The 17,041-nt window shown below is 43.1% G+C and overlaps 1 protein-coding gene across 1 annotated transcript; it reads right to left on the reverse strand.

The window, feature by feature from the left end:
- Positions 1 to 3,901: 3,901 nt before the first annotated feature.
- LOC127679896 (acyl-coenzyme A amino acid N-acyltransferase 2-like) lies at positions 3,902 to 16,002 on the reverse strand. Its single transcript, XM_052175477.1, has 3 exons — positions 15,540 to 16,002; positions 14,136 to 14,344; positions 3,902 to 4,495 (listed from the first exon to the last, which is right to left on the reverse strand). The coding sequence occupies exons 1-3, from the start codon at positions 16,000 to 16,002 to the stop codon at positions 3,902 to 3,904; spliced, it is 1,266 nt and encodes a 421-aa protein (XP_052031437.1).
- Positions 16,003 to 17,041: the final 1,039 nt, after the last annotated feature.

The raw sequence follows: 17,041 nt of genomic DNA on the forward strand, positions 1-17,041 counted from the left end.
TACCCCATTTTTAATGGGGTTATTTGGTTCTCAAGTATCTAATTTGCTATACCACACCTGGGCATATACCCAGAAGATGCTCCAACATGCAATAAGGACACATGCTACACTATGTTCATAGCAGCCTTATTTATAATAGCCAGAAGCTGGAAAAGACCCAGATGTCCCTCAACAGAGGAATAGATACAGAAAATGTGATATATTTACACAATGGAATTCCACTCAGCTATTAAAAACAATGAATTCATGAAATTCTTAGGCAAATGTATAGAACTAGAAAATATCATCCTGAGTGAGGTAACCCAATCACCAAAGAACATACATGGTATGCACTCACTGATAAGTGGATATTAGCTCAGAATCTTGGAATATCCAAGGTACAATTCACAGGCCAAATGAAACTCAAGAAGAAGGAAGACAAAAGTGTGGATACTTTGGTCCTTTGTAGAAGGGGGAACAAAATACCCATGGGAGAAGATACAGAGATAAAGTTTGGAGCAGAGACTGAGGGAAAACCATCCAGAGACTGCCCCACCTGGTGATCCATCCCATATACAGTCACCAAACCCGGACACTATTTTGGATGCCAACAAGTGCTTGCTGACAGGAGCCTGATATAGCTCTCTCCTGAGAGGCTCTATCAGTACCTGACATATACAGAGGGGGTTGCTCTCAGTTCACCTGACTGAGCACAAGGTCCCCAATGTAGGAGCTAGGGAAAAGACCCAATTAGCTGAAGGAGCTTGCGTAGGAGGAATAACAATATGAAATAACCAGTACCCCCAGAACTCCCAGGAACCAACCACCAACCACCAACCAAAGAGTACACATGGAGGGACCCATGACTATAGCTGCATATGTAACAGAGGATGAACTGGTTGGACATCAAAGAGAGGAAGGGCCCTTGGTCCTGTGTACTGGCTGGTTTTGTGTGTCAACTTGACACAGGCTGGAGTCATCACAGAGAAAGGAGTTTCGGTTGGAAAAGTGCCTCCATGAGATCCAGCTGTGGGGCATTTTCTCAATTAGTGATCAAGGGGGAAGGGCCCCTTGTGGGTAGTAATACCTTTGGGCTGGTATTCTTGGGTTCTATAAGAGAGCAGGCTGAGCAAGCCAGGGGAAGCAAGCCAGTAAGGAGCATCTCTCTATGGCCTCTGCATCAGCTCCTGCTTCCAACCCTCCTTGAGTTCCAGTCCTGACTTCCTTTTGTGATGAACAGCAATGCAGAAGTATAAGCTGAATAAACCCTTTCCTCCCCAACTTGCTTCTTGGTCATGATGTTTGTGCAGGAATAGAAACCCTGACTAAGACAGTCCTGAGAATGCTAGATGCCCCAGTATAGGAAAATGCCAGGACAGGGAAGCCAGAGTGGATGGGTTTGTGAGGGTGGGGAGGAGGATAGGATAAGGTGTTTTTGGAGGGGAAACAAGGAATGGTGATAACATTTGAAATGTAAATAAAAATCTAATAAATAAAAGAAAAAATTATACACACACATACACACACACACACACACACACACACACACAGAACTGAAGACCCAGGAATAAAGAAGCCAAAAATATACAATGGGAAAAGAAAGCATCTTCAAAAAATTAGTACTGGACTAACTGGCAGTCTATGTTTATAAAAATGAAAATAGATCCATATTTGTCACCTTGCACAAAGCTCAAGTCCAAGTGCATCAAGCACCTGAAATAAAACCAGATACACACAATCTAATAGACGAGAAAGTGGCTAGAGCCTTTAACTCATTGGCACAGGAGGAAATTTCCTAAACAGGAGTCCAAAGGCTCATGCTATAAGATCAAGAACTGATAAATGGGACCTCATGAAAATGGAAAGCTTCTGTAAGGCGAAGGGCACAGTCTACAGGGAAAATCCATAACTTACAGATTCAGAAAAAAAATCTTTACTAACCCTACATCTGATAGAGGGCTAATATCCAAAATATATAAAGAACTCAAGAAGCTAACCACCAAAAAACCAAACAACCCAATCAAAAAATGGGGTATAAACTAAACAGAGAATTCAAAACAGAGAATTTCAAATGGCTGAGAAACCCTTAAAGAAATTTTCAGCCTTTAGTGATCAGGGAAATGTAAATCAAAACAACCCTGAGATTCTACCTTAAACCAATCTGAATGTCTAAGATCAAAACCTCAGGTGACAGCACATGTTGTCGAGGATGTGTAGAAAACAGAACATTCCTCCATTTCTGGTGGGATTGCAGACTGGTACAACCACTCTGGAAATCAATCTGGAGGTTCCTCAGAAAATTGGAAATAGATCTACCTGAAGATCCTGCTATATGGCTCTAGGGCACACACCCAAAAGATGCCCCACCAAGACACAGGGGCACATGCTCCACTATGTTCATAGCGGCCTTGTTTGTGATAACTATAAGCTGGAAAAGAACCCAGATGCCCAACAACAGAAGAATGGATACAGAAAATGTGGTTCATTTGCACAATGGAATACTACTCACCTATTAAGAACTAGGACATAATGAGTTTTGCAAGCAAATGGATAGAATTAGAATATATCATCCTGAGTAAAGTAACTGAGACCCCAAAGTACATGCATGGTATATACTCACTAATAAGTGGATATTAGCAAAAATAAATTAATTAATTTTAAAAAACCAAAAAGTCCAAGTGAGGATGCCTCAATCCCACTTGGGAGGGGAAAGAAAGCAATCACAATCACAGGAAGGAGGAGAGAGGGACCTGGGTGGGAAAGGGGACAGGGAGGGGAAGAAGAGAACATGCTCAGGTATTGGGTGGGGGTGGGGGGCACGGGGACAGGACAGAAGCCCTGAGGACCAGCAGAAAAAATGGAAACAGGCAACCTTGGGAAGTAGGAGGTGCAGTGACCTTCCAGAATGTACGAAAGACCTGGGAGGTGAGAGACTCTCAGGACTCAAAGTGGGGACCTTAGATGAAATGCCCAACAATGGGAAGAGGGAACTTGTAGCGCCCACCTCCAGCAGAAAGACAGGGCATCAAGTAAGGGATGGGGTGGCCATTCACAGTCAGAAATTCTGACCCATAATTGTTCCTGTCTGAAAGAACTGCAGGGACAAAAATAAAGAAAAACCTGAGAAAAAAGAGGTCCAGCGACAGACCAGAAATAGGATCCAGCCTAGACCTGACACTATTAGTGATGCTATGGTGTGCTTACAAACAGGCCTACCATGACTGCCCTCTGAAAGACCCTACAAGCAGCTGAAAGAGTCAGACACAGATATTTTCTCCCAACCGATGGACAGAAGCTGCTGATCCTTGTGGTTTAATTAGGGAAAAGCTGGAAGAAGCCGAGGAGGAGGGCAACCCTGTAGGAGGACCAGCTGTCTCAACTAACTTGGACTCCTGAGATCTCTCAGACACTGGGCCACCAACCAGGCAGCACACACCAGTTGATATGAAGCCCTCAACACGTGTACAGCAGAGGACTGCTGGGTCGGGACTCAGTCAGAGAAGATGCACCTAACCCTCAAGTAACTGGAGGCCCCAGGGAAAAGGGAGGTCTGGTGGAGTGGGGGGGGGGGGGATGGGGATATGAGATGTGGGACAGTCAGAGGGTGGAACCGGAGTGGGATAAAATCTGGACTGTAAAAAAAATAAATAAATAAGAGAAGATCTGCTGATTTTAAAAAAGAAAAAAATTCAAACTACAAACAAATTCAGACACCTCAGATGAATGTATGTCCTAGTCTTTTAATTTGTTTCATTTCCTTCTAATGGAATTGGGATGAATGTGAGAAGAAGAAAGCCAGGAGAATTCTCTCCCCATCCCCACCCTTTCCCAGCAATCCTTAACTGATGCTTTTATCCCCGCACCAATTCCAACCTTTTCTCTAATGCACTCCCAGCCCTTGACTCCAGAGTCGTTACACTATTTAGAGTTTGCTTCCGGACTGAGGGAGGTGTTGCCTGAAGAACTTTTGGATCTCTCTCCAAGAGTGTTCCTGGGCTGCTGTGTGAGCAATGGGATCTCCTCCCCAAAGCAGGGGTCTACCCAAGACAGACATCCAGGAGGCAAGGCAGAAGGGAGAGTAAGGCGTCTCTATGAGGTGGCCTGCTCCAGGGTACGCCAGCATCCTTCCATTGCTTCTCCCGTGTCTCCGGAGCTGATCCATGGCCCTCTGTGCATGCGACTTGCTATCCAAGCATTCATCATTCTCTCCCACAATGAAGAGTATCTTCCCTTGGGCCTTTTCCACCGGAAGTATACTCTGTGGGTTCAGCTTAATCTGGAGATCATCTGTACAGTGGCGGTAGCACAAAGCCCCTGAAACATGGATTCGGGCCCGTTCTAGAGTCTGTCGGATGGGGGTCATCACCAGATCCCGGTATTTTAGTGGAATGTCTGAGACAATGCTGGGGCCATTTATGCAGACGGTGGCAACCACCTGCTTCAGATAACAGGCCATGGCCAGCCCGATCTCTCCTCCTTTGCTCACGGAGATCACACCAATTCCTGGCTGTTGGATCTTAAATAAAAAGCAAAGGAAAAACAGTTCACATACTCCCTCTGGGAAGAAGCTCAGGCAGTCAAAACAGTCAAACTCTGGCACTCAGGGCTTCTAGCTTGCGAGTTCTAGAGACTTCCAATTTAATAATACCTTCTCTGAGCTTTACCGACTTGAGGGAGCAACTGCATCTCCCACCTTTAAACAATCAAAATATAACTTCATGAAAAGCAGAGTTATAGAGATAGGTGTCGTGGCACAGTCCTATAGTCGCAACACCAGGGAAACTGAGGCCAGAGATTTTGAGTTCAGATGAATGTATGTCCTAGTCTTTTAATTTGTTTCATTTCCTTCTAATGGAATTGGGATGAATGTAAAAAGAAGAAAGTCAGGAGAATTCTGTCTCCCCATCCCCACCCTTTCCCAGCAATCCTTAACTGATGCTTTTATCCCCACACCAATTCCAACCTTTTCTCTAATGCACGCCCAGCCCTTGACTCCAGAGTCGTTACACTATTTAGACTAGCCTAGGCTACATAGAAATACCCTGTCTTTAGATAAATAAATAAATAAATAAAAACATTTTCAAGTAAAGTTCTAAAAATGTAATTAGAACCCAGCGACATTGAATGAGCAAGACAAGAGCAGAGGCAGTTAGGCTTCTAAAGAAGTACATTCTTAACTTCACTAGAGGAAGGTATTTGGAGTTTGAAGATGGCTCAGGGGAGAGTGTTTGCTGGGCAAACATGAGGAGTCCTTGGATCTATGTTTAAAAGGCAGGCAAGAGTGGTGATGCACTGTTGTAATCCCATGCACTAGGGAAGTACTAGCACAAATTTGGTCACTAGCACAAATATCAATACTTTGGGAGAAAGAACCATGTTGAGATCATTGCTGATTTATAAAAACTTACTAAGTTCAGGATTTAGGATCAGTAGCTGATAGAACATTGAAGGGCCACGTGAATATATTGCAAGAGCTTCAAATCTAATAGGTCTTGGCTTTTCCCAGTGAGGACAGTCACAATGTGTGCACTCTGTATTTTTTTGTCTTTGGTGTGCTAGTAAAACAGTCATCAGAAACTACTGGGGACAGCAAACAATGACAGGAACTTCCTGCAGTAGACCAGGATGAAGACATCTCAGAAGCCCGCAGCAGCTCCTTATAGAGAAGGATGGTGTCTGGGACCCAGAGAGGCAGGAGAGACTTCCCTCCAGGGGACCCACCCTCTGAAATAAGGGACTGACTGCAGTAGGTCTGGATGGAGACATCTCAGTAGCTTGCGGCAGCTCTTTGTAACAACAGTTGTTCCCATTTCTCCTAACCTTAGCCCTGGACAACAACGGCTGTATAGATTTCATTTGTGCGTGATTCAGTTGGCCTTGGTGTGCATAATTATTCTATCTGACTTTCTTGCTTCTTTCTCCTTCTTCTCTGGTGAATTCTGTGAAACTAGATGTTCCCTGATGTAATGATTCTTAAACAATTAAAAATTGAGGCATGGGGCACAGCACAGCACAGCCCTAATGGCCCAGGTGCATGCTGTGTGCTCTCATCTTGGAAACAATGCAATAACTGCACAATGGTAGTTCCAGATTAATGCTTGACTTGCAAAGAAAGTTTGAAGAAATTATTAGAAAATGAATTAGAGCCAAACTTGGGACCCCAAAGAAAGAAAAAAAAAACTATTAAAGTTATGAAATAAGTTTTGTACAACTTTTGAGAGTGGTTCCTGGATAAGCAAGTATAGAATATATATAATCTTATATTAGTTAAACTAAGTTGAATCACTGGGACTCTTAGGAGAGTCATTGTGTGCAATGTGCAGAAGCAGAAATCTAGGGGAACTATGGAGTTAAGGGTTAACTTGATTGTTTCTGGCCACTGCCTGGCAGTTTTGCCCATGTCAGTTATCATTAGAGCTTTACAAGGAAATGCAAGGAACTGGCCTCTGAGCTCTGAACTCTGAAGTATAATGAGTTAAAAGTTAAGTTTAAATAATGATAACTTTGGTAATGATAATTATTATTTTGGCTATAGGCCTAATAATATGGAAGCCTGAAACTTTGGGGAACAATTATAATTCTTGATTCTTTGTGGGACTTGGTTATTCTTTTGAATTTGATTTGGCAACAATTATACAATGTCTTTTTTATCTGCTTTTGGAGTAGCAATAAAAGACTGGGGCGAGAGGGGGCGGCGGCGGCAGCGGCGGCGGCAGCGGTAGCAGTAGCTGGTCCAGCTGAAGGGCCATCAGCGGTGGAACCAAGGCGACACAGGGTCCAGTTAGGCCCTGCACCCACGACCACTGACCTTCGCTGACCAGCCGGGCGGCAAGCAGCTGCGGTTCTGCGGAGCCTTTCGCTGCACGGAAGCCACTTCAGAACTCGGCTTCCCGCCAGTCAGGAGAGACTCACCTCCATCTTGATTCCGGGCTCCAGAGATCGGTCAGACTGAGGTACACAAACATAATCCTAGGCCCAACACCGCAGGGGTCTGAGCCTGACAGGCGTTGGCCTGCACCCAGGCCCTGGGCTGTTCGAGTGGCCATCGGGGCGCCAACCCAGCCAGGAGTTTTTTTTTTTTTTTGCCCCGGCCGGCGCACGCGCCGCCATTTTGCCTACAGGAGCCAGAGTGCTCGGGAGGGCAGAGACTGCTAACAAGCGTAGCCTGAGGCTAACAAAACGGGGGTCTAGGCCCCAAAAGGCACAGGACTGACCCCAAGAACTGGGCGGCTTGGTGGGCCATCTGTGTGTCAACCCGCCCAGGAGGTTATTAGCACAACAGACTCTCCCGGTGCTTTCGGGGAGCGCAGACGCGCACGCCCGCCATCCGGGTCACCTGGCGGACCCAAATAACAGTCATAGCCCTAGGGGAACTTTGCTCGGACCTTGGCCTCCCAGGCTTTTGCCTGGACTCAGGGCCCGGGCGACAAGGCTAACCTAGTGTGCGCCAGCCCGGTTGGGGAAATCGGCTGCCCAGCGGAGTGAGCGGAACACAGGGGAGGTCACAGCAACATACACCTTCGGAGCTCCCTGGGGGTGCACACGGGTTCCATCTGGCCCACAGACACAATCTGGGGCAAGGCCTCAGGCAGAAGCCCTCAGGTCAACTCTCTCTGCTTCAGATCAGCCTGGGTGGCCGCCACATCTCCAGGTCCCTCAAGCGGCTAGTGGGGGCTTCCGGGCGGCCAGCTGGGAGAAGTCGGTGTGCTCCAATAAATCCTGCGGGCCCCAGCGGGAGCCTTCAGGTGCCTGCTTCGGGATCTGAACAGCCTGGACAACAGCACCCTGTCTACAGGCAGTGCAGAGTGTAAGCTGTGCACCAGAGGCCAACGGGGAAGGGGCAGCTTGCACTGGTGAGTCCAGCACTGACAAGACCAAGTAACACCAGTGAGAGCTAGATGGCAAAAGGCAAACGCAGGAACGTCACTAACAGAAATCAAGGCAATATGGCAACATCTGAACCCAATTCTCCTCTACCAGCAAGTCCTGGATACCCCATCACACCAGTAAAACAAGATTTGGATTTAAAATCACTGGTCATGATGCTGGTACAGGAACACATGAAGGACATTCAGGAGAAAATGGATCAAAAGTTAGAAGCCCTTGCAAGGGAAACACAAAAATCATTGAAAGAAATCCAGTAGAATACAAAAGCCAACAAGGAGGAAATGCAAAAAACACTTAAAGAAATACAGGAGAACTTTGGTCAACAGGCTGAGGTCATGAAAGACGAAACACAAAAATCTCTTAAAGAAATACAGGAGAACTTTGGTCAACAGGCTGAGGTCATGAAATAAAAAACACAAAAATCTCTTAAAGAATTACAGGAAAGCACAAACAAGCAAGTGAAGGAGCTAAGCAAAACCATCCAGGATCTAAAATCAGAAGTAGAAACAACTAAGAAAACTCAAAAGGAGACAACTTTGGAGATAGAAAGCCTTGGGAAGAAATCAGGGGACAGAGATGCAAATATCAACAACAGAATACAAGAAATAGAAGAAAGAATCTCAGATGCTGAAGATTCCATAGAAACCATGGACTCAACAGTTAAAGAAAATGCAAAATGCAAAAAGCTTGTAACCCAAAATATCCAGGAAATCCAGGACACAATGAGAAGACCAAACCTAAGGATTATAGGCATAGATGAGAGTGAAGATTTACAACTTAAAGGGCCAGCAAATATCTTCAATAAAATTATGGAAGAAAACTTCCCTAACCTAAAGAGAGAGATGCCCATGAATATACAAGAAGCCTACAGAACTCCAAACAGACTGGACCAGAACAGAAATACTTCCCGTCACATAATAATCAAAACACCAAATGTTCTAAACAAAGAAAGAATATTAAAGGCAGTAAGAGAAAAAGGCCAAGTAACATATAAAGGAAGACCTATCAGAATCACAGCAGACTTTTCACCTGAGACTATGAAGGCTAGAAGGTCCTGGGCAGATCTCATGCAGACTCTAAGAGAACACAAATGCCAACCAAAACTACTATATCCAGCAAAACTCTCAATCACCATAGATGGAGAAACTAAGATATTTCACGACAAAACCAAGTTCACCCAATATCTATCCACAAACCCAGCCCTAAAAAGGATAATAGGAGGACAACACCAATACAAGGAGGGAAACTTCACCCTGAAAAAAGCAAGATAGTAACCTTTCATCAAACCCAAAAGAAGTTAAGCAATGAAATTTAAAAAATAACGTCAAAAATGATAGGAAGTAACAATCACTATTCCTTAATATCTCTTAACATCAATGGATTCAATGCCCCAATAAAAAGACACAGACTAACTGACTGGATACGTAAACAGGACCCTACATTTTGCTGCTTACAGGAAACACACCTCAGGGTCAAAGACAAACACTACCTTAGAGTAAAAGGCTGGAAGACAATTTTACAAGCAAATGGTCTCAGGAAACAAGCTGGAGTAGCCATTTTAATATCAGATAAAATTGACTTTCAACCCAAAGTCATCAAAAGAGACTCTGAGGGACACTTCTTGCTGGTCAAAGGAAAAATACAACAAGAAGAACTCTCAATCCTGAACATCTATGCTCCAAATGCAAGGGCACCCTCTTTCATAAAAGAAACTCTATTAAAACTCAAAGCACACATTGCACCTAACACAATAATTGTGGGTGACTTCAACACTGCACTTTCCTCAATGGACCGATCAGGAAAACAGAAACTAAACAAGGACACAATGAAACTAATTGAAGCTTTGGACCAATTAGATTTAACTGATATATATAGAACATTCTATCCTAAAACAAAAGAATATACCTTTTTTTCAGCACCTCATGGTACCTTCTCCAAAATCGACCATATAATTGGTCACAAGACAGACCTCAACAAATATAAGAAGATCGAACTAATCCCATGCCTCCTATCTGATCACTATGGAATAAAAGTGGTCTTCAATAGCAACAGAAACAACAGAAAACCCACATACACGTGGAAATTGAACAATACTCTACTCAATGATACCTTGGTCAAGGAAGAAATAAAGAAAGAAATTAAAGACTTTTTAGAACACAATGAAAATGAAAACACAACATACCCAAATCTATGGGACACAATGAAAGCAGTGCTAAGAGGAAAACTCATAGCCCTGAGTGCCTCCAAAAAGAAAATGGAGAGAGCATACATTACCAACTTAATGACACACCTGAAAGCCCTAGAACAAAAAGAAGCTATTTCACCCAGGAGGAGTAGAAGGCAGGAAATCATCAAACTCAGGGCCGAAATCAATCAAGTAGAAACAAAGAGAACCATACAAAAAATCAACAAAACCAGGAGCTGGTTCTTTGAGAAAATCAACAAGATAGATAAACCCTTAGCCAGACTGACCAAAGGGCACAGAGAAAGTATCCAAATTAACAAACTTAGAAATGAAAAGGGAGACATAACAACGGAAACTGAGGAAATCCAAAAAATCATCAGATCCTACTACAAGAGCCTGTACTCAACACAACTGGAGAATCTGGAGGAAATGGACAATTTCCTTGACAGATACCAAATACCAAAATTAAATCAGGACCAACTAGACCATCTGAACAGTCCCATAAAGCCTAAAGAAATAGAAGGAGTCATAGAAAGTCTTCCAACCAAAAAAAGCACAGGACCAGATGGTTTCAGTGCAGAATTCTACCAGACCTTCAAAGAAGAGTTAACACCAATACTCTTCAAACTATTCCACAAAATAGAAACAGAAGGACCACTACCCAATTCCTTCTACGAAGCCACAATTACGCTAATACCAAAGCCACACAAAGATCCAACAAAGAAAGAGAACTTCAGACCAATTTCCCTTATGAACATCGATGCAAAAATACTCAATAAAATTCTTGCCAACCGAATCCAAGAACACATCAAAACGATCATCCACCATGATCAAGTAGGCTTTATCCCGGGAATGCAGGGTTGGTTCAATATACGGAAATCCATCAATACAATCCACTACATAAACAAACTCAAAGAACAAAACCACATGGTCATTTCATTGGATGCTGAAAAAGCATTTGACAAAATTCAGCATCCTTTCATGCTTAAAGTCTTGGAGAGAACAGGAATTCAAGGCCCATACCTAAACATAGTAAAAGCAATATACAGCAAACCGGTAGCCAGCATCAAACTAAACGGAGAGAAACTTGAAGCAATCCCACTGAAATCAGGGACCAGACAAGGCTGCCCCCTTTCTCCTTATCTTTTCAATATTGTACTTGAGGTACTAGCTCGGGCAATTCGACAACATAAGGAGGTCAAAGGGATACAAATTGGAAAGGAGGAAGTCAAACTATCATTATTTGCAGACGACATGATCGTCTACCTAAGTGACCCAAAGAACTCCACTAGAGAGCTCCTACAGCTGATAAACAACTTCAGCAAAGTGGCAGGTTATAAAATCAACTCAAGCAAATCAGTGGCCTTCCTATACTCAAAGGATAAGCAGGCTGAGAAAGAAATTAGGGAAATGACCCCCTTCACAATAGCCACAAACAGTATAAAGTATCTTGGGGTGACTCTTACCAAACATGCGAAAGATCTGTATGACAAGAACTTCAAGACTCTGAAGAAGGAAATGGAAGAAGACCTCAAAAAAATGGGAAAACCTCCCATGCTCATGGATTGGTAGAATCAATATAGTTAAAATGGCCATTTTGCCTAAAGCACTATACAGATTCAATGCAATACCCATCAAAATCCCAACTCAATTCTTCACAGAGTTAGAAAGAGCAATTATCAAATTCATCTGGAACAACAAAAAACCCAGGATAGCTAAAACTATTCTCAGCAACAAAAGAAAATCTGGGGGAATCAGTATCCCTGACCTCAAGCAATACTACAGAGCAATAGTGTTAAAAACTGCATGGTATTGGTACAGTGACAGGCAGGAGGATCAATGGAACAGGATTGAAGATCCAGAAATGAACCCACATACCTATGGCCACTTGATCCTCGACAAAGAGGCTGAAAACATCCAATGGAAAAAAGATAGCCTTTTCAACAAATGGTGCTGGTTCAACTGGAGGTCAGCATGCAGAAGAATGCGAATTGATCCATCCTTGTCTCCTTGTACTAAGCTCAAATCCAAATGGATCAAGGACCTCAACATAAAGCCAGACACTCTGAATCTAATAGAAAAGAAACTGGGGAAGACCCTTGAGGACATCGGTACAGGGAGAAAGTTTCTGAACAGAACACCAATAGCGTATGCTCTAAGAGCAAGAATTGACAAATGGGACCTCATAAGGTTACAGAGTTTCTGTAAGGCAAAGGACACCATCAAGAGGACAGATCGGCAACCAACAAATTGGGAAAAGATCTTCACCAATCCTACATCAGATAGAGGGCTAATATCCAATATATATAAAGAACTCAAGAAGTTAGACTCCAGACAACCAAACAACCCTATTAAAAAATGGGGTACAGAGTTAAACAAAGAATTCTCACCTGAAGAACTTCGGATGGCGGAGAAGCATCTTAAAAAATGCTCAACTTCATTAGTCATTAGGGAAATGCAAATCAAAACAACCCTAAGATTTCATCTTACACCAGTCAGAATGGCTAAGATTAAAAATTCAGGAGACAACAGGTGTTGGAGAGGGTGCGGAGAAAGAGGAACACTCCTCCACTGCTGGTGGGGTTGCAAATTGGTACAACCACTCTGGAAATCAGTCTGGCGGTTCCTCCGAAAACTGGGCACCTCACTTCCAGAAGATCCTGCTATACCACTCTTGGGCATATACCCAGAGGATTCCCCACCATGTAATAAGGATACATGCTCTACTATGTTCATAGCAGCCCTATTTATAATTGCCAGATGCTGGAAAGAACCCAGGTATCCCTCAACAGAAGAGTGGATACAAAAAATGTGGTATATCTACACAATGGAGTACTATTCAGCCATTAGAAACAATGAATTCATGAAATTCTTAGGCAAATGGATGGAGCTAGAGAACATCATACTAAGTGAGGTAACCCAGACTCAAAAGGTGAATCATGGTATGCACTCACTAATAAGTGGTTATTAACCTAGAAAACTGGAATACCCAAAACATAATTCACACATCAAATGAGATACAAGAAGAAAGCAGGAGTGGTCCCTGGTTCTGGAAAGACTCAGTGAAACAGTATTTGGCAAAACCAGAACGGGGAACTGGGAAGGGGTGGGAGGGAGGACAGGGGAAGAGAAGGGGGCTTACGGGACTTTTGGGGAGTGGGGGGGCTAGAAAAGGGGAAATCATTTGAAATGTAAATAAATTATATCGAATAAAAAAAAGAAAAAAAAAAGAAATAGTTAAGGAAAAAAAAAAAAGACTGGGGCAAGAAGAAGGCAAGAGAGCCTATAGAGAGCATGTAGAGAGCATGTAGAGAGCGAGGAGTAAGGGAGGAGTGATCGAGGAGTGAGCAAGCGTGTGAAGAACAAGTGAGAGAGCGAATGCAGAGAGCATGAGGAGAGCATGTGAAGAGTGAGGGAGGAGAGAATGTGAGGTGTGTGTGAAGAGAGAATGTGAGATGAGTATGGAGAGTGTGTGTGTGAGTGAGTGGAGAGTGCATGTGGTGTGTGTGTGAGGTGTGTGTGAGGAGTGTGTGTGAGAGTGAGTAGAGAGTACATGTGGTGTGTGTGTGAGGTGCGTGTGAGGAGTGTGTGTGTGAGTGAAAGGAGGGTGCACGTGGTGTGTGTGTGAGGTGCGTGTGAGGAGTGTGTGTGAGTGAAAGGGGACCGCACAGAGGTATGTATGAGTGTGAGAGTGCAAGAAAAGAAAAGCACACAGGAGAAGAGCAGAGTGTGCGGGGGAATGCAGAGTGTGTGCAGCCTCAAGCTGCGAGTGAATGAGCAAGAGAGAAAGAGAGCAGAGAATGAGAGAGAAGAGAGAGAAACTTTAAGCCTTGAAAAATTGCCTGTCAGCTTGTACCCAAAAAGTAGTCTGTGTATATTTATTATGCGCCTTCCAGATATCCCTGCTTCACTGAGAACTCCAATCCTGTGTCGAGGCTGGACTCTGACAAGTAACCAACTTAACAATTCTTTCATTCTTAAAACGTGCAATGTGCTCTGCCCAAGACTGCACAGGTTAGACCAGATATCTGTGCTTGGTCTTTCCTATGATTTCACAAGACGAAATGAAAAGTTTTTTAAATACCTTGGGGTGAGCAAGTAGGAAGTTGGCAGCTTCTTCAAAATAGCCCAAGTCTGTGGGTGCCTCTAGTAGTGTCTTAGGCAGGTCTTCATAGGCAAAATACGCTAATGCCAGCACTGCAAAGCCATGGGAAGCCAAAAGACTGGCACGGAACTCAACTAGACCACCAATGAACCCGAACAGATCAATAATTCCTGGGAAAGGACCTTTCCCTAGCAGAAAAGAAAAAAAAGAAACAACAAATTGGATCAAAAGAAAGCTAAATATGACAGTTAAAGCAAAGGCAGCACAATGAGGTATGTATGAGCACACAGTGGTACACGTTCATAGACACTCACGCATGTGTGCATGCTATGCACACACCCACATGACAGTACACATTTATTTCATCCAAATTGTTAACTTATATCATAGCTTCTTACTCCATATGAGCCCATATGGATTTGTGACTCTCATTCTTGTGAGTTACAAATCCATTTGGGCTCACATAAGTGAATATGGGAGAAAGCTGACTATAAGAAATCATTTGAACATGCAGTGACCAAAATTTAATTCAAAATAAAATGAGTAGTGGTTCCAAGGTCTGCTGGGGCCCACGGGACTTCCCTTTGCCCTGGTTCTGACTGCACAGCAGACCCGCTTGTCTCCACAGGTGCCAGAAAAGCACTCGCCATCAATCTTTGCTACCTCCAACAGCTGGGCTCAGATTCAAGTTTATTTGTTGTATGTATTGGACCACAGTGCTTTTACAGCACAACAGACTGTTCTTTGTTCAAATAGACACATGGTTTCATTACAGAACGCATGACAGCTTCTGGAGTGTTTCAGCCACCATTCTTCAGCATCTATCAAATTAGTCAATCTTCATGTTGTATTATTGTGTTAATGTATCAAATTGCCCTTTGCCTTACTGACTTGAGTTTGATAAAATCTCATTGAGTGAACTTGGACTTAGAGCAAGGGGTAGAATTTTTGACAGGTTTTTAAATGTCCCTAAACGTCCTGGTACAATGTGGTACTACATATTTATGTGAAGCAGATTTCATAGCATTGACAGTTATGAAACCAAAATCTCAGCCAATCCTGAAAAACTGAAGATATCTATCCATACCCTGCAATCTCAAGTATTCAACCAAAGCCTAATTCTATTTGGAAAAATGGGTGATACCATTTATCTTATCAGTTTGCAAATCTGCTTTCTTCTCTAACAAATGGTACAGTTATATGTATACCAAAGAATAATTTTAAAATTACGTTCTATACATTATCAGTAACTGATCTCTATACCAATTTCATATACTTACATACCCATGATCATGCAAAAATTCCTATAGCAAAAAAAGCTCACAAGTAGGAAAGAAAAAACTTTTAAGAATTTATGTTCTGTATCAACAAAGATATTCTCACCTGGAGGGAGAAAAAGGGCTCCCCGAACTCGACCTTCTCGGACCTGCTCCCGCTTAACCCCAGGGCTAACAAACCAGCGCTGAACTATCTGGCTGTCCTTGGGTGGAATTCTGACTGAATCTTGCAAGTAGACACGGTCGTACAGGTCCAGAGAGATGCAAAGGGGGGTGTTCATCACGTCTTTCTTGATCAGCCTCTGGAAAGCCTTCTTGGGTTTCAGAGACCAAAAGAGGCCCATTGGGTGGACCCCTACGTAGTCACCCCCCAAGGCTGATGCCTGCTCCAGGTCAACTTCACCAGCCTCATTAGCCTTGTAGAAGGCTTTGGATTGGAATAGATTGTCTTTCTCATCTTTCACTGTTGCCATGATGGTCACTATCTGATATGGAAGCAGGCCTATTGCTCGGATGGACACAGGCTCATCAGCAAGGGCATTTGAAGGTGTGGCTATCAACTGGACCATTGTCAAGCTGTTGAGTGGCACTTCCTCGCTGTGAAGAAAGAAGAAAATGAACTGGAAACTTAAAAGTCCAGGGCAAGGCATTCCTCAAGCGTTTCAAGGACTTTAGTACAAAATATGTACCACTGGGAAGTGAGGAAAGGTCGGTGGCTGCATGGGTGTGTGTGTTCCCCCTCCCCCATCCAGGGTCTTAAAGAGTCAGCAAGGGGAGGGAGAGAGTCGGGCAATGATAAGGGGAATTTAGCAGGTTGGCTGTCTGGCAATCACACCACTTCTGTGGCTCGGACTTACTATCCACCGGGTCCTTCTTTATTTATACAAGTTTCACTGAATAAAGACAGACTAAGGATTATCCAAGAGGTGCAGGTTGTGTTTGATCTTTTTTTTTTTTTACATGTCTAGATTTGCAAGCTCATTCACAATTAGAAAACACGAACATGACAGAATTTATTCTTATTATCAGCGCTATAACTCCAATGTATAGAATCTAAAGAATGTTTCCTCCAAAACAAACACATTTATTATATGGCAGCCTGTATTCATAGACAGAAAATATCTGAACTGGTCTTTTTATGAAGAGAAAATACCATTGCCTAACTTCTTTCACTATGTGTTTTATCATCTACAATATAAAGTAGGAAATGTTTATTTTAGTCTGTGTAACTTACTGAGTTTTATTCTTCCAGGGGTGTACCCTGTATGACCCCCCTATCTTTAAACTACATTCTGAGAGACCTCTAAGCCTATAATAAAAGGAGACCTTGAATCTATAATTTGTTCTCCTGGCCAGTCAGAGTTTGTCAGTTGTTCTGTTTACCCTGCACCAGTTATCCTGTTTGAGTTGTCTCAGAGGCAGTTACCCCAAGAGGATACCTGGAGTGATGGCCTCATCTAACTATGTGCTTATCTGTGCTTGGTGATCTCCAGGGCAAAAGGACGACTTCCAAATAGTGGCCAGATAAAGTTAATTTTAGGATTTTCCTAATAAGACTCAGACATATTTTTTTTCAGAAAAAGACATAAAAATGAATCATAATGCAGA

The sequence above is a fragment of the Apodemus sylvaticus genome, chromosome 3 (genome assembly GCF_947179515.1).
Source record: "Apodemus sylvaticus chromosome 3, mApoSyl1.1, whole genome shotgun sequence".
In the NCBI taxonomy this organism is placed as follows: Eukaryota; Metazoa; Chordata; class Mammalia; order Rodentia; family Muridae; genus Apodemus; species Apodemus sylvaticus.